Source organism: Oncorhynchus keta, chromosome 35 (genome assembly GCF_023373465.1).
Source record: "Oncorhynchus keta strain PuntledgeMale-10-30-2019 chromosome 35, Oket_V2, whole genome shotgun sequence".
NCBI classification, from domain to species: domain Eukaryota; kingdom Metazoa; phylum Chordata; class Actinopteri; order Salmoniformes; family Salmonidae; genus Oncorhynchus; species Oncorhynchus keta.
In genome coordinates this window covers 82488693-82513692 of record NC_068455.1, presented here as the reverse complement: position 1 = coordinate 82513692, position 25000 = coordinate 82488693, and the positions used below count along the sequence as shown (strand labels likewise).

Sequence of the window (25000 nt, the reverse complement as noted above, 5' to 3'; positions counted from 1 at the left end):
AAACCATTACTCTAAACTGAACCATTACTCTAAACCATTACTCTAAACCATTACTCTAAACCATTACTCTAAACCATTACTCTAAACCATTACTCTAAACTGAACCATTACTCTAAACCATTACTCTAAACCATTACTCTAAACTAAACCATTACTCTAAACTGAACCATTACTCTAAACCATTACTCTAAACCATTACTCTAAACTAATCCATTACTCTAAACTAAACAATTACTCTAAACCATTACTCTTAACTGATCCATTACTCTAAACCATTACTCTAAACTAAACCATTACTCTAAACCATTACTCTAAACTAAACCATTACTCTAAACTGAACCATTACTCGAAACTGAACCATTACTCTAAACTGAACCATTACTCTAAACTAAAGCATTGCTCTAAACCGAACCATTACTCTAAACCATTACTCTAAACTGAACCATTACTCTAAACCATTACTCTAAACTAATCCATTACTCTAAACCATTACTCTAAACTGAACCATTACTCTAAACCATTACTCTAAACTAATCCATTACTAAAAAACATTTGTCTAAAATAATCCATTACTCTAAACCATTACTCTAAACTAATCCATTACTCTAAACTAAACAATTACTCTAAACCATTACTCTTAACTGATCCATTACTCTAAACCATTACTCTAAACTAAACCATTACTCTAAACCATTACTCTAAACTAATCCATTACTCTAAACCATTACTCTAAACTAAACCATTACTCTAAACTAAACCATTACTCTAAACTAATCCATTACTCTAAACCATTACTCTAAACTAATCCATTACTCTAAACTAAACCATTACTCTAAACTAATCCATTACTCTAAACCGTTACTCTAAACTAAACCATTACTCTAAACTAATCCATTACTCTACACCATTACTCTAAACTAAACCATTACTCTAAACTAATCCATTATTCTAAACCATTACTCTAAACTAAACCATTACTCTAATCCATTACTCTAATCCATTACTCTAATCCATTACTCTAAACTAATCCATTACTCTAAACCATTACTCTAAACCATTACTCTAAACTAATCCATTACTCTAAACCATTACTCTAAACCGTTACTCTAAACTAAACCATTACTCTAAACTAATCCATTACTCTACACCATTACTCTAAACTAAACCATTACTCTAAACTAATCCATTACTCTAAACCATTACTCTAAACTAATCCATTACTCTAAACCATTACTCTAAACTAATCCATTACTCTAAACCATTACTCTAAACTAAACCATTACTCTAAACTAATCCATTACTCTAAACCATTACTCTAAACTAAACCATTACTCTAAACCATTACTCTAAACCATTACTCTAAACTAATCCATTACTCTAAACCATTACTCTAAACTAATCCATTACTCTAAACCATTACTCTAATCCATTACTCTAAACTAATCCATTACTCTAAACCATTACTCTAAACTAAACCATTACTCTAAACTAATCCATTACTCTAAACTAATCCATTACTCTAAACTGTCTATACAATAAATACAGCATTTTTTGTGTGTATTTTTACTGACCAGTGTTTGAGACTGCTTAAACACTTTCCTGTAAAATAAAATAATGTCTATTTTCTTTTGTTTCTATGTAAACTGTCCATACGGTCATCATCTATATATATCTATATCTATATCATCTATAAACTCCGGGCTCCTCTCCTGACCAGCATTTGAGATTTCCATTCCTGCTGTAATACCTGTGTTTCTTGTTAATCTGTCGCTCCGTCTCCTCGGTCCCCAGACAGCCATAGCCAGTAGGGTGACCTGCAGGGTGCTGGCCATGGACCTCAGGGGTCACGGTGAGTTCAGAGAGCAAAGGTCATCTCAGAATGCCACTCTATTTGATTGTAGTGAACTAGTCATGACAATAAGTGTGCCATTTTGGATCCGTCCATAGTGTTTAATATAGTCACATCATAAAGACATCAAAAGCCAATGTTTACAGAATGTGTTCACCTCTCCTTCTCTCCAGGTTCCACCCAGGTACGTCAGTCAGACGACCTCTCCACACAGACCATGTCTAGGTAAGAAGATACACACCTGTAAAACATAAGGAAATAACTTCCTGTCCCTCTCTCACATCTGTCCCTCTACCTCTCACCTGTCCCTCTACCTCTCACCTGTACAGCACCTGTCCCTCTACCTCTCACCTGTCCCTCTATCTCTCACCTGTCCCTCTACCTCTCACCTGTACTGCACCTGTCCCTCTACCTCTCACCTGTACAGCACCTGTCCCTCTACCTCTCACCTGTCCCTCTATCTCTCACCTGTCCCTCTACCTCTCACCTGTACAGCATCTGTCCCTCTACCTCTCACCTGTCCCTCTATCTCTCACCTGTACCTCACCTGTCCCTCTACCTCTCACCTGTCCCTCTATCTCTCACCTGTACAGCACCTGTCCCTCTACCTCTCACCTGTCCCTCTATCTCTCACCTGTCCCTCTATCTCTCACCTGTACCTCACCTGTCCCTCTATCGCTCACCTGTACCTCACCTGTCCCTCTACCTCTCACCTGTCCCTCTATCTCTCACCTGTCCCTCTATCTCTCACCTGTACCACACCTGTCCCTCTACCTCTCACCTGTCCCTCTACCTCTCACCTGTCCCTCTACCTCTCACCTGTCCCTCTATCTCTCACCTGTCCCTCTACCTCTCACCTGTCCCTCTATCTCTCACCTGTACAGCACCTGTCCCTCTATCTCTCACCTGTACCTCACCTGTCCCTCTACCTCTCACCTGTACTGCACCTGTCCCTCTTGTCCCGCCACTCATAGGGATGTGGCCAATGTGGTGCGAGCGTGCTACGGAGAGGCCCCTCCCCCCATCGTCCTGGTTGGTCACAGTATGGGCGGGGCCATCGCTGTCCACACCGCCTCCAGCATGCTCCTCCCCACTACTGTAGGATTGGTGGTGATAGACGTGGTGGAAGGTAGGGCCCAGTCCATACCGTTAGCAGCAGGCTCCTCCCCACTACTGTAGGATTGGTGGTGATAAACGTGGTGGAAGGTAGGGCCCAGTCCATACCGTTAGCAGCAGGCTCCTCCCCACTACACTTCAAAATCTTTGTGGGATCTGTGTAATCTGAGGGAAATATGTGTCTCTAATATGGTCAAACATTTGGCAGGTGAGGAAGTGCAGCTCAGTTTCCACCTCATTTTGTGGGCAGTGTACACATAGCTTGTCTTCTCTTGAGAGCCAGATCTGCCTACGGTGGCCTCTCTTAATAGCAAGGCTATGCTCATTGAGTCTGTACATAGTCAAAGCTTTCCATAAGTTTGGGTCAGCCACAGTGGTCAGGTATTCTGCCACTGTGTACATTCTTTTTAGGGCCAAGTAGCATCTTAGTTTACTCTGTTTGTTTATAAATTCTTTCCAGTGTGTCAAGTAAATGATCTTTTTGTTTTCTCATGATTTGGTCTAATTGTGTTGCTGTCCTGGGGATCTGTGGGCTCTCTCTCTCTAGGCAGTGCCATGGAGATGCTACACAGCATGCAGAACTTCCTGAAAGGACGACCCAGGTCTTTTGAGTCTATTGCCCATGCCATAGAGTGGAGGTGAGGAGTGTTCAGCAACACACCACTCCTTATATGTTAGGTAGTGTTTCAAAGACAGCCTAAAGAAATATTGTGTATTGTTGTATTATTATTATTAGCGGTCTGTTCCATATAGTGCTATGCTACGCTATGCTATGCTAATTTTCTGTGTTTCACAGTGTTGGTAGTGCTGTTCCATAGAGTGCTATGCTATGCTATGCTACGTTTCAGTGTTTCACAGTGTTGGTAGTGCTGTTCCATAGAGTGCTATGCTATGCTATGCTAATTTTCTGTGTTTCACAGTGTTGGTAGTGCTGTTCCATAGAGTGCTATGCTATGCTATGCTACGTTTCAGTGTTTCACAGTGTTGGTAGTGCTGTTCCATAGAGTGCTATGCTATGCTATGCTACGTTTCAGTGTTTCACAGTGTTGGTAGTGCTCTTTCTCAACTGTTCCTGTTCTCTCTCTGTGTGTGTGTGTGTGTGTGTGTGTGTGTGTGTGTGTGTGTGTGTGTGTGTGTGTGTGTGTGTGTGTGTGTGTGTGTGTGTGTGTGTGTGTGTGTGTGTGTGTGTGTGTGTGTGTGTGTGCGTGCGTGCGTGTGTGTGTGTGTTCATGCTCTCTCCTTCAGTGTTAAGAGCGGTCAGATCAGGAACCGGGAATCAGCACGAGTATCCATGGTGGGACAGATCAAGAGGTAAACCATCCTGATTCTACTCTACTGGAACCAGAGGGGAATACTGCACAGCCGCCTAAATATTCTGAAATAACTTTACAAAAGCTGATAGACCCAGAACACATATCTTAATTGATCTATCTTTCCTAACGAACCAGAAAATCTGTTTATCAATGTTGGCTGGCTAATTTATTGATACCACTTTGAAGTAGTAAACCCTTCTCGTCATTGCTGGTTGTATATATATATTTACTGCATTATTTTATTATACATAGTACTTTATGTATATTTACTGCATTATTTTATTGTACATAGTACTTTATGTATATTTACTGCATTATATGATTATATATATATATATATATATACCATTTGCTATGATAATTTTGAAATTGAGCTCAGGTGCATCCTGTTTCCATTGATCATCCTTGAGATGTTTCTACAACTTGATTGGAGTCCACTTGTGGTAAATTCATTTGATTGGACATGGTTTGGAAAGGCACACACCTGTCTATATAAGGTCCCACAGTTGACAGTGCAAGTCAGAGCAAAAACCAAGATATGAGGTCGAAGGAATTGCCCGTAGAGCTCCGAGAGAGGACTGTGATGAGACACAGGTCTGGGGAAGGGTACCAAAACATTTCTGCAGCATTGAAGGTCCCTAAGAACACAGTGGCCTCCATCAGTCTTCAATGGAAGAAGTTTGGAACCACCAAGATTCTTCATAGAGATGGCCGACCCGGCCAAACTGAGCAATTGGGGGAGAAGGGCCTTGATCAGAGAGGCCAAGAACCCGATGGTCACTCTGACAGAGCTCTAGAGTTCCTCTGTGGAGATGGGAGAACCTTCCACCTCTGCAGTACTCCACCATTCAGGCCCGTATAGTAGAGTGGCCAGACAGAAGCCACTCAGTATAAGGAACATTACAGCCTGCTTTGAGTTTGCCAAAAGGCACCTAAAGGACTCTCAGACCATCAGAAACAAGATTCTCTGGTCTGATGAACCCAATATTGAATTCTTTGGCCTGAATGCCAAGCCTCACATCTGGAGGAAGCCTGGCACCATCCCTATAATGAAGCATGGTGGTGGCAGTGGACATTGAGAAAGAAACCCAGCAAGGTTTAGACAAACCCCAACTGTCGCAAACCGAATGCTAGCCTAGTAGCTTGAGGAAATAATGTCTTTAATAATGTTTTTTTTACATGGGAGATGAAGTTTATAAATTGACTGGCTGGGCTGTGGGCTAGTGGATGTGCATTGATACATCTAATGCAACTGTGAACTGGAATTACACCGGGGGGAATACGGAGATTGTAGTGCTATAACTCCCTGCTATTAACCAATCAGCATCCAGTATCCGAACACACCATTTTACACACATTAAGCCAATACCTACAAGTTTTTTTTATTTTTTTTATTTTACCCCTTTTTCTCCCCAATTTCTTGGTATCCAATTGTTTTAGTAGCTACTATCTTGTCTAATCGCTACAACTCCCGTACTGACTTGGGAGAGACAAAGGTCGAAAGCCATGCGTCCTCCGATACACAACCCAACCAAGCCGCACTGCTTCTTAACACAGCGCCATCCAACCCGGAAGCCAGCCGCACCAATGTGTCGGAGGAAACACTGTGCACCTGGCAACCTTGGTTACCGCGCACTGCGCCCCGCTCGCCACAGGAGTCACTGGTGCGCGATGAGACAAGGATTTCCCCTAACCCTCCCTAACCCGGACGACGCTAGGCCAATTGTGCGTCGCCCCACGGATCTCCCGGTTGCGGCCGGTTATGACAGAGACTGGGCGCGAACCCAGAGTCTCTGGTGGCACAGCTGCCGCTGCATTACAGCGCCCTTAACCACTGCGCCAATGAAGGCCAAGTTTGACGCGTTAATCTACCAGACTCTTCACGCATTTGGGCAGAAGTGTCTGGGAAGAAGATGACCCAAAACCAAACCTTAAAGACGTCCTCTGGCGATTTTGGAACTTTTACTGTTGAAAGCGATACTCAAGTATAAATACAATAAATGTTCCGCCTGCGGCTATGGAACCCTGACCTGTTCACTGTGATTATTTATGAACACTTGAACATCTTGACCATGCTGGTCATCTATGAACACTTGAACATCTTGACCATGCTGGTCATCTATGAACACTTGAACATCTTGACCATGCTGGTCATCTATGAACACTTGAACATCTTGGCCATGCTGGTCATCTATGAACACTTGAACATCTTGGCCATGCTGGTCATCTATGAACACTTGAACATCTTGACCATGCTGGTCATCTATGAACACTTGAACATCTTGACCATGCTGGTCATCTATGAACACTTGAACATCTTGGCCATGCTGGTCATCTATGAACACTTGAACATCTTGGCCATGCTGGTCATCTATGAACACTTGAACATCTTGGCCATGTTCTGTTATATTCTCCACCCAGTACAGCCAGAAGAGGACCGGCCACCCCTCAGAACCTGATTCCTCTCTAGGTTTCTTCCTAGGTTTTGGCCTTTCTAGGGAGTTTTTCCTAGCCACCGTGCTTCTACATCTGCATTGCTTGATGTTTTGGGGTTTTAGGCTGCGTTTCTGTACAGCACTTTGAGATATCAGCTGATGTACGAAGGGCTTTATAAATAAATTACATTTGATTTAAAGTAGACTAAACAGTAAAAAACAAAACACACAAAAAAGAGCAAAATAGTTTTGTTTTTTATACACAACTGCAAACTTCACAAAGGGAATCTGTGATCTGCATCATGACTTACCTGGACCACCTATTGAGATGTGCCTTCTGTTCAGTAAATCAGGTGTTAAATACTGGAGTTCCACTTTAACCACTTAGAATGTCAACTTCAATGGGGTGACATCAGAGTTGGACATCCCAAGGATCCAATTTAGACTTCTCAAAATGTCTCACCTGTACTCTGTAGGCATGTAGAGGTGGAGGATGTTGTTGAATCGCCTGAGCAGGCCGTCCCTGTTAGTGACGTAGTCGTCGAGGGCAACGAGGAGATCTGCGTTGACCCGAGCTACGTTAGCGACAAGCCAGACGGTACATCAGAGGTGAGCATCCCGGAACACGAGGTAAGAAACCAACGTCCTTTACTCTCTCTCTCTCTCACACACACACACACACACATACACACACACACACACACACACACACACACACACACACACACACACACACACACACACACACACACACACACACACACACACACACACACACACACACACACACACACACACAGGTTCATATTCATGGTAGAATCCACAGTGGCTACTGGAGAGGACTCTAGTCTCCTGGTTCATATTCATGGTAGAATCCACAGTGGCTACTGGAGAGGACTCTAGTCTCCTGGTTCATATTCATGGTAGAATCCACAACTGGAGAGGACTCTAGTCTCCTGGTTCATATTCATGGTAGAATCCACAGCGGCAACTGGAGAGGACTCTAGTCTCCTGGTTCATATTCATGGTAGAATCCACAGTGGCTACTGGAGAGGACTCTAGTCTCCTGGTTCATATTCATGGTAGAATCCACAACTGGAGAGGACTCTAGTCTCCTGGTTCATATTCATGGTAGAATCCACAGCGGCAACTGGAGAGGACTCTAGTCTCCTGGTTCATATTCATGGTAGAATCCACAACAGGAGAGGACTCTAGTCTCCTGGTTCATATTCATGGTAGAATCCACAGCGGCTACTGGAGAGGACTCTAGTCTCCTGGTTCATATTCATGGTAGAATCCACAACTGGAGAGGACTCTAGTCTCCTGGTTCATATTCATGGTAGAATCCACAACAGGAGAGGACTCTAGTCTCCTGGTTCATATTCATGGTAGAATCCACAGCGGCAACTGGAGAGGACTCTAGTCTCCTGGTTCATATTCATGGTAGAATCCACAACTGGAGAGGACTCTAGTCTCCTGGTTCATATTCATGGTAGAATCCACAGCGGCTACTGGAGAGGACTCTAGTCTCCTGGTTCATATTCATGGTAGAATCCACAGCAGCAACTGGAGAGGACTCTAGTCTCCTGGTTCATATTCATGGTAGAATCCACAGCGGCAACTGGAGAGGACTCTAGTCTCCTGGTTCATATTCATGGTAGAATCCACAACTGGAGAGGACTCTAGTCTCCTGGTTCATATTCATGGTAGAATCCACAGCGGCTACTGGAGAGGACTCTAGTCTCCTGGTTCATATTCATGGTAGAATCCACAACTGGAGAGGACTCTAGTCTCCTGGTTCATATTCATGGTAGAATCCACAGCAGCTACTGGAGAGGACTCTAGTCTCCTGGTTCATATTCATGGTAGAATCCATAGCGGCTACTGGAGAGGACTCTAGTCTCCTGGTTCATATTCATGGTAGAATCCACAGCGGCTACTGGAGAGGACTCTAGTCTCCTGGTTCATATTCATGGTAGAATCCACAGCGGCTACTGGAGAGGACTCTAGTCTCCTGGTTCATATTCATGGTAGAATCCACAGCGGCTACTGGAGAGGACTCTAGTCTCCTGGTTCATATTCATGGTAGAATCCACAGCGGCTACTGGAGAGGACTCTAGTCTCCTGGTTCATATTCATGGTAGAATCCACAGCGGCTACTGGAGAGGACTCTAGTCTCCTGGTTCATATTCATGGTAGAATCCACAGCGGCTACTGGAGAGGACTCTAGTCTCCTGGTTCATATTCATGGTAGAATCCACAGCGGCTACTGGAGAGGACTCTAGTCTCCTGGTTCATATTCATGGTAGAATCCACAGCGGCAACTGGAGAGGACTCTAGTCTCCTGGTTCATAATCATGGTAGAATCCACAGCGGCTACTGGAGAGGACTCTCGTCTCCTGGTTCATATTCATGGTAGAATCCACAGCGGCAACTGGAGAGGACTCTAGTCTCCTGGTTCATAATCATGGTAGAATCCACAGCGGCTACTGGAGAGGACTCTCGTCTCCTGGTTCATATTCATGGTAGAATCCACAGCGGCTACCGGAGAGGACTCTAGTCTCGTCGAGCAGGAGTGACGGTCCCCTTTGCTCGTTTAACAGTGTTGGCATCAAAAACAGCATTCAGCTTTTAAAGTCCTCCTTGTTAAGAGTGAGACGCTCTTTTCGGTGATTTTCTCTTAAACAGTTCACCGATCCATTCTCAAAACAGCGGTGTGTATACTTATTACAAGGGGTCGCTGGTCTCACATTTGAGTGTGACCAGTATTTCGATTTTGTCGTTGTTGTCGTTGTTCAGTTTACGCACTCCAGGAGAGGCAGAAGTGACCGATGCATTCCGTGTGTTCTTCTCGTTACCTTGGTGACGGGTTTAACCCTTCGGTGTGTTACCAGGGTGTGTACAGCTGGCGTATAGACCTGTCCAAAGCAGAGAAGTACTGGGACGGATGGTTCAGAGGGATCTCTAATCTGTTCCTGGGATGTAACCTGCCCAAACTCCTCCTGTTAGCAGGTATGTCACAATACAGTCTAATCCAGCCTTACTTTACCCCAGATACATGACACTACAGTCTAATCCAGCCTTACTTTACCCCAGATACATGACACTACAGTCTAATCCATCCTTACTTTACCCCAGATACATGACACTACAGTCTAATCCAGCCTTACTTTACCCCAGGTACATGACACTACAGTCTAATCCATCCTTACTTTACCCCAGATACATGACACTACAGTCTAATCCAGCCTTACATTACCCCAGATACATGACACTACAGTCTAATCCATCCTTACTTTACCCCAGATACATGACACTACAGTCTAATCCATCCTTATTTTACCCCAGATACATGACACTACAGTCTAATCCATCCTTACTTTACCCCAGATACATGACACTACAGTCTAATCCATCCTTACTTTACCCCAGATACATGACACTACAGTCTAATCCATCCTTACTTTACCCCAGATACATGACACTACAGTCTAATCCATCCTTACTTTACCCCAGATACATGACACTACAGTCTAATCCAGCCTTACTTTACCCCAGATACATGACACTACATGACACTACAGTCTAATCCAGCCTTACTTTACCCCAGATACATGACACTACAGTCTAATCCAGCCTTACTTTACCCCAGATACATGACACTACAGTCTAATCCATCCTTACTTTACCCCAGATACATGACACTACAGTCTAATCCATCCTTACTTTACCCCAGATACATGACACTACAGTCTAATCCATCCTTACTTTACCCCAGATACATGACACTACAGTCTAATCCATCCTTACTTTACCCCAGATACATGACACTACAGTCTAATCCATCCTTACTTTACCCCAGATACATGACACTACAGTCTAATCCAGCCTTACTTTACCCCAGATACATGACACTACAGTCTAATCCAGCCTTACTTTACCCCAGATACATGACACTACAGTCTAATCCATCCTTACTTTACCCCAGATACATGACACTACAGTCTAATCCATCCTTACTTTACCCCAGATACATGACACTACAGTCTAATCCAGCCTTACTTTACCCCAGGTACATGACACTACAGTCTAATCCATCCTTACTTTACCCCAGATACATGACACTACAGTCTAATCCAGCCTTATTTTACCCCAGATACATGACACTACAGTCTAATCCATCCTTACTTTACCCCAGATACAGGACACTACAGTCTAATCCAGCCTTACTTTACCCCAGATACATGACACTACAGTCTAATCCATCCTTACTTTACCCCAGGTACATGACACTACAGTCTAATCCATCCTTACTTTACCCCAGATACATGACACTACAGTCTAATCCAGCCTTATTTTACCCCAGATACATGACACTACAGTCTAATCCATCCTTACTTTACCCCAGATACAGGACACTACAGTCTAATCCATCCTTACTTTACCCCAGATACAGGACACTACAGTCTAATCCATCCTTACTTTACCCCAGATACATGACACTACAGTCTAATCCAGCCTTACTTTACCCCAGATACATGACACTACAGTCTAATCCATCCTTATTTTACCCCAGATACATGACACTACAGTCTAATCCATCCTTACTTTACCCCAGATACATGACACTACAGTCTAATCCATCCTTATTTTACCCCAGATACATGACACTACAGTCTAATCCATCCTTACTTTACCCCAGATACATGACACTACAGTCTAATCCATCCTTACTTTACCCCAGATACATGACACTACAGTCTAATCCATCCTTACTTTACCCCAGATACATGACACTACAGTCTAATCCATCCTTACTTTACCCCAGATACATGACACTACAGTCTAATCCATCCTTACTTTACCCCAGATACATGACACTACAGTCTAATCCATCCTTACTTTACCCCAGATACATGACACTACAGTCTAATCCATCCTTACTTTACCCCAGATACATGACACTACAGTCTAATCCATCCTTACTTTACCCCAGATACATGACACTACAGTCTAATCCAGCCTTACTTTACCCCAGATACATGACACTACATGACACTACAGTCTAATCCATCCTTATTTTACCCCAGATACATGACACTACAGTCTAATCCATCCTTACTTTACCCCAGATACATGACACTACATGACACTACAGTCTAATCCATCCTTACTTTACCCCAGATACATGACACTACAGTCTAATCCATCCTTACTTTACCCCAGATACATGACACTACAGTCTAATCCATCCTTACTTTACCCCAGATACATGACACTACAGTCTAATCCATCCTTACTTTACCCCAGATACATGACACTACAGTCTAATCCAGCCTTACTTTACCCCAGATACATGACACTACAGTCTAATCCATCCTTACTTTACCTCAGATACATGACACTACAGTCTAATCCATCCTTACTTTACCCCAGATACATGACACTACAGTCTAATCCATCCTTACTTTACCCCAGATACATGACACTACAGTCTAATCCATCCTTACTTTACCCCAGATACATGACACTACAGCCTATCCATCCTTACTTTAGCCCAGGTAACCTGGGTAACCTACTGGGTGCGTGCTAATCCATAGTTGGGAATCGTATCTCTCGTTTGTTGTCCATTTTGGCCATACGTCCCATAGCTGTATTCTTGAAACGATAGTGCAACATCTGATTTCTCCAGAGAGTCAGACGAACAGTTGGACACCATTTCTATGTCTCTGTATCCAGTATGTGTGTGTGTGTGTGGGGGGGGGTCCCTTTAAACGAGGTAAAATAATGATGGAGGATGCGTGTTTGTCTCCAGGTGTAGATCGTCTGGACAGGGACCTGACTATAGGCCAAATGCAGGGTAGGTCGGTGTGTGTGTGTGTGTGTGTGTGTGTGTGTGTGTGTGTGTGTGTGTGTGTGTGTGTGTGTGTGTGTGTGTGTGTGTGTGTGTGTGTGTGTGTGTGTGTGTGTGTGTGTGTGTGTGTGTGTGTGTGTGTGTGTGTTTAAACTATACTTGAATACCAGGGGGTTTCGGTTTAAGGTTATAATTAAGGGTTAGCTTGGGTTTGTTTTAGGGTTAGGAGCTAGGGTTTGTTTTAGGGTTAGGAGCTAGGTTTGGGTTTCGGGTTAGGAGACAGGTTTAGGGTTAGGAGCTAGGTTTAGGGTTAGGAGCTAGGGTTTGTTTTAGGGTTAGGTTTAGGTTTAGGGTTAGGAGCTAGGGTTTGTTTTAGGGTTAGGAGCTAGTGTTGGGTTTAGGTTTAGGAGATAGGGTTAGGGTTAGGTTTAGAGTTGGGAGCTAGGGTTAGTTTTAGGGTTAGGAGATAGTGTTGGGTTTAGGGTTAGGAGCTAGGGTTGGGTTTAGGGTTAGGAGCTAGGGTTAGGGTTAGGGTTAGGAGCTAGGGTTAGTTTTAGGGTTAGGAGCTAGTGTTAGGGTTAGGAGCTAGGGTTAGGGTTAGGGTTAGGAGCTAGGGTTTGTTTTAGGGTTAGGAGCTAGGGTTTGTTTTAGGGTTAGAAGCTAGGGTTAGGGTTAGGAGCTCGGGTTTGTTTTAGGGTTAGGAGCTAGGGTTGGGTTTAGGGTTAAGAGCTAGGGTTAGGTTTAGGGTTAGGAGCTAGGGTTAGGGTTAGGAGCCAGAGTTTGTTTTAGGGTTAGGGTTAGGAGCTAGGGTTTGTTTTAGGGTTAGGGTTAGGAGCTAGGGTTTGTTTTAGGGTTAGGGTTCGGAGCTAGGGTTTGTTAGGGATAGGGAAAATAGTATTTTGAATGGGACTGAATTGTGTGTTAGCTGTACAATGTTAGCTGTACAAGACAGTGTGTGATAGAGAGAGCTAGTGTGTATGTGTGTGTGTGTGTGTGTGTGTGTGTGTGTGTGTGTGTGTGTGTGTGTGTGTGTGTGTGTGTGTGTGTGTGTGTGTGTGTGTGTGTGTGTGTGTGTGTGTGTGTGTGTGAGAAAGAGGGCGGGTGAGAAGGATTACTTTATCCAAGATTGACACACACACACACACACACACACACACACACATTGTTCTCTGACTGAAGACCACCTGTTATATTATTCTCCTCAGGAAAATTCATGATGCAGGTGCTGCCCCCTAGTGGCCACGCAGTGCACGAGGACACACCAGACAAAGTAAGACACCCACACACACACACGCTCGCACGCACACACACACACACGCACGCACTAACATGCATGTTGTCTGTTGTGCAGGTTGCAGATGCTCTGGCCAGCTTTCTGTTCAGACACAAGTTTGCTGAGGCCAGCAGAGGTCAGCGCACGAGGTGAGACATGCTAACACGCTAACTGACCCTGAACCTACAGTGATTCTATAGAAACATGCTAATATGCTAACTGAACCTATAGAAACATGCTAACTGACACTGTACCTATAGAAACATGCTAACTGAACCTATAGAAACATGCTAACTGACCCTGAACTTATAGTGAATCTAACGAAAACATGCTAACTGACACTGAACCCATTGTAAACCTATAGAAACATGCTAACTGACCCTGAACCTATTGTAAACCTATAGAAACATGCTGACTGACCCTGAACCTATTGTAAACCCATAGAAACATGCTAACATGCTAACTGACCCTGAACCTATTGTAAACCCATAGAAACATGCTGACTGACCCTGAACCTATTGTAAACCCATAGAAACATGCTAACTGACACTGAACCCATTGTAAACGTATAGAAACATGCTAACTGACCCTGAACCTATTGTAAACCTATAGAAACATGCTAACTGACCCTGAACCCATTGTAAACCCATAGAAACATGCTAACTGACACTGAACCCATTGTAAACGTATAGAAACATGCTAACTGACACTGAACCCATTGTAAACGTATAGAAACATGCTAACTGACCCTGAACCTATTGTAAACCTATAGAAACATGCTAACTGACCCTGAACCCATTGTAAACCCATAGAAACATGCTGACTGACCCTGAACCTATTGTAAACCCATAGAAACATGCTAACTGACCCTGAACCCATTGTAAACCTATAGAAACATGTTGACTGACCCTGAACCTATTGTAAACCCATAGAAACATGCTAACTGACCCTGAACCCATTGTAAACCTATAGAAACATGCTGACTGACCCTGAACCTATTGTAAACCCATAGAAACATGCTAACTGACCCTGAACCCATTGTAAACCTATAGAAACATGCTGACTGACCCTGAACCTATTGTAAACCCATAGAAACATGCTAACTGACCCTGAACCCATTGTAAACCTATAGAAACATGCTAACTGACACTGAACCCATTGTAAACCCATAGAAACATGCTGACTGACCCTGTACCTATTGTAAACCTATAGAAACATGCTGACTGACCCTGAACCTATTGTAAACCCATAGAAACATGTTAACTGACCCTGAACCTATAGTAAACCTATAGAAACATGTTGACTGACCCTGAACCTATTGTAAACCCATAGAAACATGCTAACTGACCCTGAACCCATTGTAAACCTATAGAAACATGTTGACTGACCCTGAACCTATTGTAAACCCATAGAAACATGCTAACTGACCCTGAACCTATTGTAAACCCATAGAAACATGCTAACTGACCCTGAACCTATTGTAAACCCATAGAAACATGTTGACTGACCCTGAACCTATTGTAAACGTATAGAAACATGCTAACTGACCCTGAACCTATTGTAAACCTATAGAAACATGTTGACTGACCCTGAACCTATTGTAAACCCATAGAAACATGCTAACCCTGAACCCATTGTAAACCCATAGAAACATGCTGACTGACCCTGAACCTATTGTAAACCTATAGAAACATGCTAACATGCTAACTGACCCTGAACCCATTGTAAACCCATAGAAACATGCTGACTGACCCTGAACCTATGTAAACCCATAGAAACATGCTAACTGGCCTGAACCTATTGTAAACCCATAGAAACATGCTGACTGACCCTGAACCTATTGTAAACCCATAGAAACATGCTAACTGGCCCTGAACCTATTGTAAACCCATAGAAACATGTTGACTGACCCTGAACCTATTGTAAACCTACAGAAACATGCTAACTGACCCTGAACCTATTGTAAACCCATAGAAACATGCTGACTGACCCTGAACCTATTGTAAACCTATAGAAACATGCTAACATGCTAACTGACCCTGAACCTATTGTAAACCTATAGAAACATGCTAACTGACCCTGAACCCATTGTAAACCCATAGAAACATGCTAACTGACCCTGAACCTATTGTAAACCCATAGAAACATGCTGACTGACCCTGAACCTATTGTAAACCCATAGAAACATGCTAACTGACCCCTGAACCCATTGTAAACCCATAGAAACATGCTGACTGACCCTGAACCTATTGTAAAACCTATAGAAACATGCTGACTGACCCTGAACCTATTGTAAACCCATAGAAACATGCTAACTGACCCTGAACCTATTGTAAACCTATAGAAACATGCTAACTGACCCTGAACCTATTGTAAACCTATAGAAACATGCTAACTGACCCTGAACCTATTGTAAACCCATAGAAACATGCTGACTGACCCTGAACCTATTGTAAACCTATAGAAACATGCTGACTGACCCTGAACCTATTGTAAACCGATAGAAACATGCTAACATGCTAACTGACCCTGAACCCATTGTAAACCTATAGAAACATGCTAACATGCTAACTGACCCTGAACCTATTGTAAACCTATAGAAACATGCTGACTGACCCTGAACCTATTGTAAACCGATAGAAACATGCTAACATGCTAACTGACCCTGAACCTATTGTAAACCTATAGAAACATGCTGACTGACCCTGAACCTATTGTAAACCTATAGAAACATGCTGACTGACCCTGAACCTATTGTAAACCGATAGAAACATGCTAAAATGCTAACTGACCCTGAACCTATTGTAAACCTATAGAAACATGCTGACTGACCCTGAACCTATTGTAAACCTACAGAAACATGCTAACATGCTAACTGACCCTGAACCTATTGTAAACCTATAGAAACATGCTGACTGACCCTGAACCTATTGTAAACCTATAGAAACATGCTGACTGACCCTGAACCTATTGTAAACCCATAGAAACATGCTAACTGACCCTGAACCTATTGTAAACCTATAGAAACATGCTAACATGCTAACTGACCCTGAACCTATTGTAAACCAATAGAAACATGCTAACTGACCCTGAACCTATTGTAAACCTATAGAAACATGCTAACATGCTAACTGACCCTGAACCTATTGTAAACCTATAGAAACATGCTGACTGACCCTGAACCTATTGTAAACCTACAGAAACATGCTAACATGCTAACTGACCCTGAACCTATTGTAAACCTATAGAAACATGCTAACTGACCCTGAACCTATTGTAAACCCATAGAAACATGCTGACTGACCCTGAACCTATTGTAAACCTACAGAAACATGCTAACATGCTAACTGACCCTGAACCTATTGTAAACCCATAGAAACATGCTGACTGACCCTGAACCTATTGTAAACCTATAGAAACATGCTAACATGCTAACTGACCCTGAACCTATTGTAAACCTATGGAAACATGCTGACTGACCCTGAACCTATTGTAAACCCATAGAAACATGCTAACATGCTAACTGACCCTGAACCTATTGTAAACCTATAGAAACATGCTAACATGCTAACTGACCCTGAACCTATTGTAAACCTATAGAAACATGCTAACATGCTAACTGAACCTGAACCTATTGTAAACCCATAGAAACATGCTGACTGACCCTGAACCTATTGTAAACCTATAGAAACATGCTAACATGCTAACTGACCCTGAACCTATTGTAAACCTATAGAAACATGCTAACATGCTAACTGACCCTGAACCTATTGTAAACCGATAGAAACATGCTAACATGCTAACTGAACCTATAGAAACATGCTAACTGACACTGTACCTATAGAAACATGCTAACTGAACCTATAGAAACATGCTAACTGACCCTGAACTTATAGTGAATCTAACGAAAACATGCTAACTGACACTGAACCCATTGTAAACCTATAGAAACATGCTAACTGACCCTGAACCTATTGTAAACCTATAGAAACATGCTGACTGACCCTGAACCTATTGTAAACCCATAGAAACATGCTAACATGCTAACTGACCCTGAACCTATTGTAAACCCATAGAAACATGCTAACTGACACTGAACCCATTGTAAACCCATAGAAACATGCTAACTGACACTGAACCCATTGTAAACGTATAGAAACATGCTAACTGACACTGAACCCATTGTAAACGTATAGAAACATGCTAACTGACACTGAACCCATTGTAAACGTATAGAAACATGCTAACTGACCCTGAACCCATTGTAAACCCATAGAAACATGCTGACTGACCCTGAACCTATTGTAAACCCATAGAAACATGCTAACTGACCCTGAACCCATTGTAAACCTATAGAAACATGTTGACTGACCCTGAACCTATTGTAAACCCATAGAAACATGGTAACTGACCCTGAACCCATTGTAAACCTATAGAAACATGCTGACTGACCCTGAACCTATTGTAAACCCATAGAAACATGCTAACTGACCCTGAACCCATTGTAAACCTATAGAAACATGCTAACTGACACTGAACCCATTGTAAACCCATAGAAACATGCTGACTGACCCTGACCTATTGTAAACCTATAGAAACATGCTGACTGACCCTGAACCTATTGTAAACCCATAGAAACATGCTAACTGACCCTGAACCTATAGTAAACCTATAGAAACAGGTTGACTGACCCTGAACCTATTGTAAACCCATAGAAACATGCTAACTGACCCTGAACCCATTGTAAACCTATATAAACATGTTGACTGACCCTGAACCTATTGTAAACCCATAGAAACATGCTAACTGACCCTGAACCTATTGTAAACCCATAGAAACATGCTGACTGACCCTGAACCTATTGTAAACCTATAGAAACATGTTGACTGACCCTGAACCTATTGTAAACCTATAGAAACATGCTAACTGACCCTGAACCTATTGTAAACCTATAGAAACATGTTGACTGACCCTGAACCTATTGTAAACCCATAGAAACATGCTAACTGACCCTGAACCCATTGTAAACCCATAGAAACATGCTGACTGACCCTGAACCTATTGTAAACCTATAGAAACATGCTAACATGCTAACTGACCCTGAACCCATTGTAAACCCATAGAAACATGCTGACTGACCCTGAACCTATTGTAAACCCATAGAAACATGCTAACTGGCCCTGAACCTATTGTAAACCCATAGAAACATGTTGACTGACCCTGAACCTATTGTAAACCTACAGAAACATGCTAACTGACCCTGAACCTATTGTAAACCCATAGAAACATGCTGACTGACCCTGAACCTATTGTAAACCCATAGAAACATGCTAACTGGCCCTGAACCTATTGTAAACCCATAGAAACATGTTGACTGACCCTGAACCTATTGTAAACCTACAGAAACATGCTAACTGACCCTGAACCTATTGTAAACCCATAGAAACATGCTGACTGACCCTGAACCTATTGTAAACCTATAGAAACATGCTAACATGCTAACTGACCCTGAACCTATTGTAAACCTATAGAAACATGCTAACTGACCCTGAACCCATTGTAAACCCATAGAAACATGCTAACTGACCCTGAACCTATTGTAAACCCATAGAAACATGCTGACTGACCCTGAACCTATTGTAAAACCTATAGAAACATGCTAACTGACCCTGAACCCATTGTAAACCCATAGAAACATGCTGACTGACCCTGAACCTATTGTAAACCTATAGAAACATGCTGACTGACCCTGAACCTATTGTAAACCCATAGAAACATGCTAACTGACCCTGAACCTATTGTAAACCTATAGAAACATGCTAACTGACCCTGAACCTATTGTAAACCCATAGAAACATGCTGACTGACCCTGAACCTATTGTAAACCCATAGAAACATGCTAACTGACCCTGAACCTATTGTAAACCTATAGAAACATGCTAACTGACCCTGAACCTATTGTAAACCCATAGAAACATGCTGACTGACCCTGAACCTATTGTAAACCTATAGAAACATGCTGACTGACCCTGAACCTATTGTAAACCGATAGAAACATGCTAACATGCTAACTGACCCTGAACCCATTGTAAACCTATAGAAACATGCTAACATGCTAACTGACCCTGAACCTATTGTAAACCTATAGAAACATGCTGACTGACCCTGAACCTATTGTAAACCGATAGAAACATGCTAACATGCTAACTGACCCTGAACCTATTGTAAACCTATAGAAACATGCTGACTGACCCTGAACCTATTGTAAACCTATAGAAACATGCTGACTGACCCTGAACCTATTGTAAACCCATAGAAACATGCTAACATGCTAACTGACCCTGAACCTATTGTAAACCTATAGAAACATGCTGACTGACCCTGAACCTATTGTAAACCTACAGAAACATGCTAACATGCTAACTGACCCTGAACCTATTGTAAACCTATAGAAACATGCTGACTGACCCTGAACCTATTGTAAACCTATAGAAACATGCTGACTGACCCTGAACCTATTGTAAACCCATAGAAACATGCTAACTGACCCTGAACCTATTGTAAACCTATAGAAACATGCTAACATGCTAACTGACCCTGAACCTATTGTAAACCAATAGAAACATGCTAACTGACCCTGAACCTATTGTAAACCTATAGAAACATGCTGACTGACCCTGAACCTATTGTAAACCTATAGAAACATGCTAACATGCTAACTGACCCTGAACCTATTGTAAACCTATAGAAACATGCTGACTGACCCTGAACCTATTGTAAACCTACAGAAACATGCTAACATGCTAACTGACCCTGAACCTATTGTAAACCTATAGAAACATGCTAACTGACCCTGAACCTATTGTAAACCCATAGAAACATGCTGACTGACCCTGAACCTATTGTAAACCTACAGAAACATGCTAACATGCTAACTGACCCTGAACCTATTGTAAACCTACAGAAACATGCTGACTGACCCTGAACCCATTGTAAACCTATAGAAACATGCTAACATGCTAACTGACCCTGAACCTATTGTAAACCCATAGAAACATGCTGACTGACCCTGAACCTATTGGAAACCTATAGAAACATGCTAACATGCTAACTGACCCTGAACCTATTGTAAACCTATGGAAACATGCTGACTGACCCTGAACCTATTGTAAACCCATAGAAACATGCTAACATGCTAACTGACCCTGAACCTATTGTAAACCTATAGAAACATGCTAACATGCTAACTGACCCTGAACCTATTGTAAACCTATAGAAACATGCTAACATGCTAACTGAACCTGAACCTATTGTAAACCCATAGAAACATGCTGACTGACCCTGAACCTATTGTAAACCTATAGAAACATGCTAACATGCTAACTGACCCTGAACCTATTGTAAACCCATAGAAACATGCTAACATGCTAACTGACCCTGAACCTATTGTAAACCTATAGAAACATGCTAACATGCTAACTGACCCTGAACCTATTGTAAACCTATAGAAACATGCTAACATGCTAACTGAACCTGAACCTATTGTAAACCCATAGAAACATGCTGACTGACCCTGAACCTATTGTAAACCTATAGAAACATGCTAACATGCTAACTGACCCTGAACCTATTGTAAACCGATAGAAACATGCTAACATGCTAACTGAACCTATAGAAACATGCTAACTGACACTGTACCTATAGAAACATGCTAACTGAACCTATAGAAACATGCTAACTGACCCTGAACTTATAGTGAATCTAACGAAAACATGCTAACTGACACTGAACCCATTGTAAACCTATAGAAACATGCTAACTGACCATGAACCTATTGTAAACCTATAGAAACATGCTGACTGACCCTGAACCTATTGTAAACCCATAGAAACATGCTAACATGCTAACTGACCCTGAACCTATTGTAAACCCATAGAAACATGCTGACTGACCCTGAACCTATTGTAAACCCATAGAAACATGCTAACTGACACTGAACCCATTGTAAACCCATAGAAATATGCTAACTGACCCTGAACCTATTGTAAACCTATAGAAACATGCTAACTGACACTGAACCCATTGTAAACGTATAGAAACATGCTAACTGACACTGAACCCATTGTAAACGAAACATGCTAACTGACCCTGAACCTATTGTAAACCTATAGAAACATGCTAACTGACCCTGAACCCATTGTAAACCCATAGAAACATGCTGACTGACCCTGAACCTATTGTAAACCTATAGAAACATGCTAACTGACCCTGAACCCATTGTAAACCCATAGAAACATGCTGACTGACCCTGAACCTATTGTAAACCCATAGAAACATGCTAACTGACCCTGAACCCATTGTAAACCTATAGAAACATGTTGACTGACCCTGAACCTATTGTAAACCCATAGAAACATGCTAACTGACCCTGAACCCATTGTAAACCTATAGAAACATGCTGACTGACCCTGAACCTATTGTAAACCCATAGAAACATGCTAACTGACCCTGAACCCATTGTAAACCTATAGAAACATGCTGAACCCTGAACCTATTGTAAACCCATAGAAACATGCTAACTGACCCTGAACCCATTGTAAACCTATAGAAACATGCTAACTGACACTGAACCCATTGTAAACCCATAGAAACATGCTGACTGACCCTGTACCTATTGTAAACCTATAGAAACATGCTGACTGACCCTGAACCTATTGTAAACCCATAGAAACATGCTAACTGACCCTGAACCTATAGTAAACCTATAGAAACATGTTGACTGACCCTGAACCTATTGTAAACCCATAGAAACATGCTAACTGACCCTGAACCCATTGTAAACCTATATAAACATGTTGACTGACCCTGAACCTATTGTAAACCCATAGAAACATGCTAACTGACCCTGAACCTATTGTAAACCCATAGAAACATGCTGACTGACCCTGAACCTATTGTAAACCTATAGAAACATGCTAACTGACCCTGAACCTATTGTAAACCCATAGAAACATGCTAACTGACCCTGAACCTATTGTAAACCTATAGAAACATGCTGACTGACCCTGAACCTATTGTAAACCCATAGAAACATGCTAACTGACCCTGAACCTATTGTAAACCCATAGAAACATGCTGACTGACCCTGAACCTATTGTAAACCTATAGAAACATGCTAACATGCTAACTGACCCTGAACCCATTGTAAACCCATAGAAACATGCTGACTGACCCTGAACCTATTGTAAACCCATAGAAACATGCTAACTGACCCTGAACCTATTGTAAACCCATAGAAACATGCTGACTGACCCTGAACCTATTGTAAACCTACAGAAACATGCTAACTGACCCTGAACCTATTGTAAACCCATAGAAACATGCTGACTGACCCTGAACCTATTGTAAACCCATAGAAACATGCTAACTGGCCCTGAACCTATTGTAAACCCATAGAAACATGTTGACTGACCCTGAACCTATTGTAAACCTACAGAAACATGCTAACTGACCCTGAACCTATTGTAAACCCATAGAAACATGCTGACTGACCCTGAACCTATTGTAAACCTATAGAAACATGCTAACATGCTAACTGACCCTGAACCTATTGTAAACCTATAGAAACATGCTAACTGACCCTGAACCCATTGTAAACCCATAGAAACATGCTAACTGACCCTGAACCTATTGTAAACCCATAGAAACATGCTGACTGACCCTGAACCTATTGTAAACCTATAGAAACATGCTAACTGACCCTGAACCCATTGTAAACCCATAGAAACATGCTGACTGACCCTGAACCTATTGTAAACCTATAGAAACATGCTGACTGACCCTGAACCTATTGTAAACCTATAGAAACATGCTAACTGACCATGAACCTATTGTAAACCTATAGAAACATGCTAACATGACCCTGAACCTATTGTAAACCCATAGAAACATGCTGACTGACCCTGAACCTATTGTAAACCTATAGAAACATGCTGACTGACCCTGAACCTATTGTAAACCGATAGAAACATGCTAACATGCTAACTGACCCTGAACCCATTGTAAACCTATAGAAACATGCTAACATGCTAACTGACCCTGAACCTATTGTAAACCTATAGAAACATGCTGACTGACCCTGAACCTATTGTAAACCGATAGAAACATGCTAACATGCTAACTGACCCTGAACCTATTGTAAACCTATAGAAACATGCTGACTGACCCTGAACCTATTGTAAACCTATAGAAACATGCTGACTGACCCTGAACCTATTGTAAACCCATAGAAACATGCTAACATGCTAACTGACCCTGAACCTATTGTAAACCTATAGAAACATGCTGACTGACCCTGAACCTATTGTAAACCTACAGAAACATGCTAACATGCTAACTGACCCTGAACCTATTGTAAACCTATAGAAACATGCTGACTGACCCTGAACCTATTGTAAACCTATAGAAACATGCTGACTGACCCTGAACCTATTGTAAACCCATAGAAACATGCTAACTGACCCTGAACCTATTGTAAACCTATAGAAACATGCTAACATGCTAACTGACCCTGAAACTATTGTAAACCAATAGAAACATGCTAACTGACCCTGAACCTATTGTAAACCTATAGAAACATGCTGACTGACCCTGAACCTATTGTAAACCTATAGAAACATGCTAACATGCTAACTGACCCTGAACCTATTGTAAACCTGTAGAAACATGCTAACTGACCCTGAACCTATTGTAAACCCATAGAAACATGCTGACTGACCCTGAACCTATTGTAAACCTACAGAAACATGCTAACATGCTAACTGACCCTGAACCTATTGTAAACCTACAGAAACATGCTGACTGACCCTGAACCCATTGTAAACCTATAGAAACATGCTAACATGCTAACTGACCCTGAACCTATTGTAAACCCATAGAAACATGCTGACTGACCCTGAACCTATTGTAAACCTATAGAAACATGCTAACATGCTAACTGACCCTGAACCTATTGTAAACCTATGGAAACATGCTGACTGACCCTGAACCTATTGTAAACCCATAGAAACATGCTAACATGCTAACTGACCCTGAACCTATTGTAAACCTATAGAAACATGCTAACATGCTAACTGACCCTGAACCTATTGTAAACCTATA

The 25000-nt window shown here is 42.1% G+C and overlaps 1 protein-coding gene across 1 annotated transcript in view; it reads left to right on the top strand.

The window, feature by feature from the left end:
- LOC118369214 (protein phosphatase methylesterase 1-like) overlaps positions 1-25000 on the top strand; it is a 30102-nt gene that overhangs the window by 3429 nt on the left and 1673 nt on the right. The window contains exons 3-12 of the mRNA XM_052498131.1: positions 1792-1849; positions 2023-2074; positions 2824-2978; positions 3513-3603; positions 4211-4276; positions 7190-7343; positions 9608-9725; positions 12529-12573; positions 13773-13837; positions 13919-13989. Of these exons, the coding sequence (XP_052354091.1) occupies positions 1792-1849; positions 2023-2074; positions 2824-2978; positions 3513-3603; positions 4211-4276; positions 7190-7343; positions 9608-9725; positions 12529-12573; positions 13773-13837; positions 13919-13989 (875 nt within the window). The remainder of the gene's footprint in view (positions 1-1791; positions 1850-2022; positions 2075-2823; positions 2979-3512; positions 3604-4210; positions 4277-7189; positions 7344-9607; positions 9726-12528; positions 12574-13772; positions 13838-13918; positions 13990-25000) is intronic.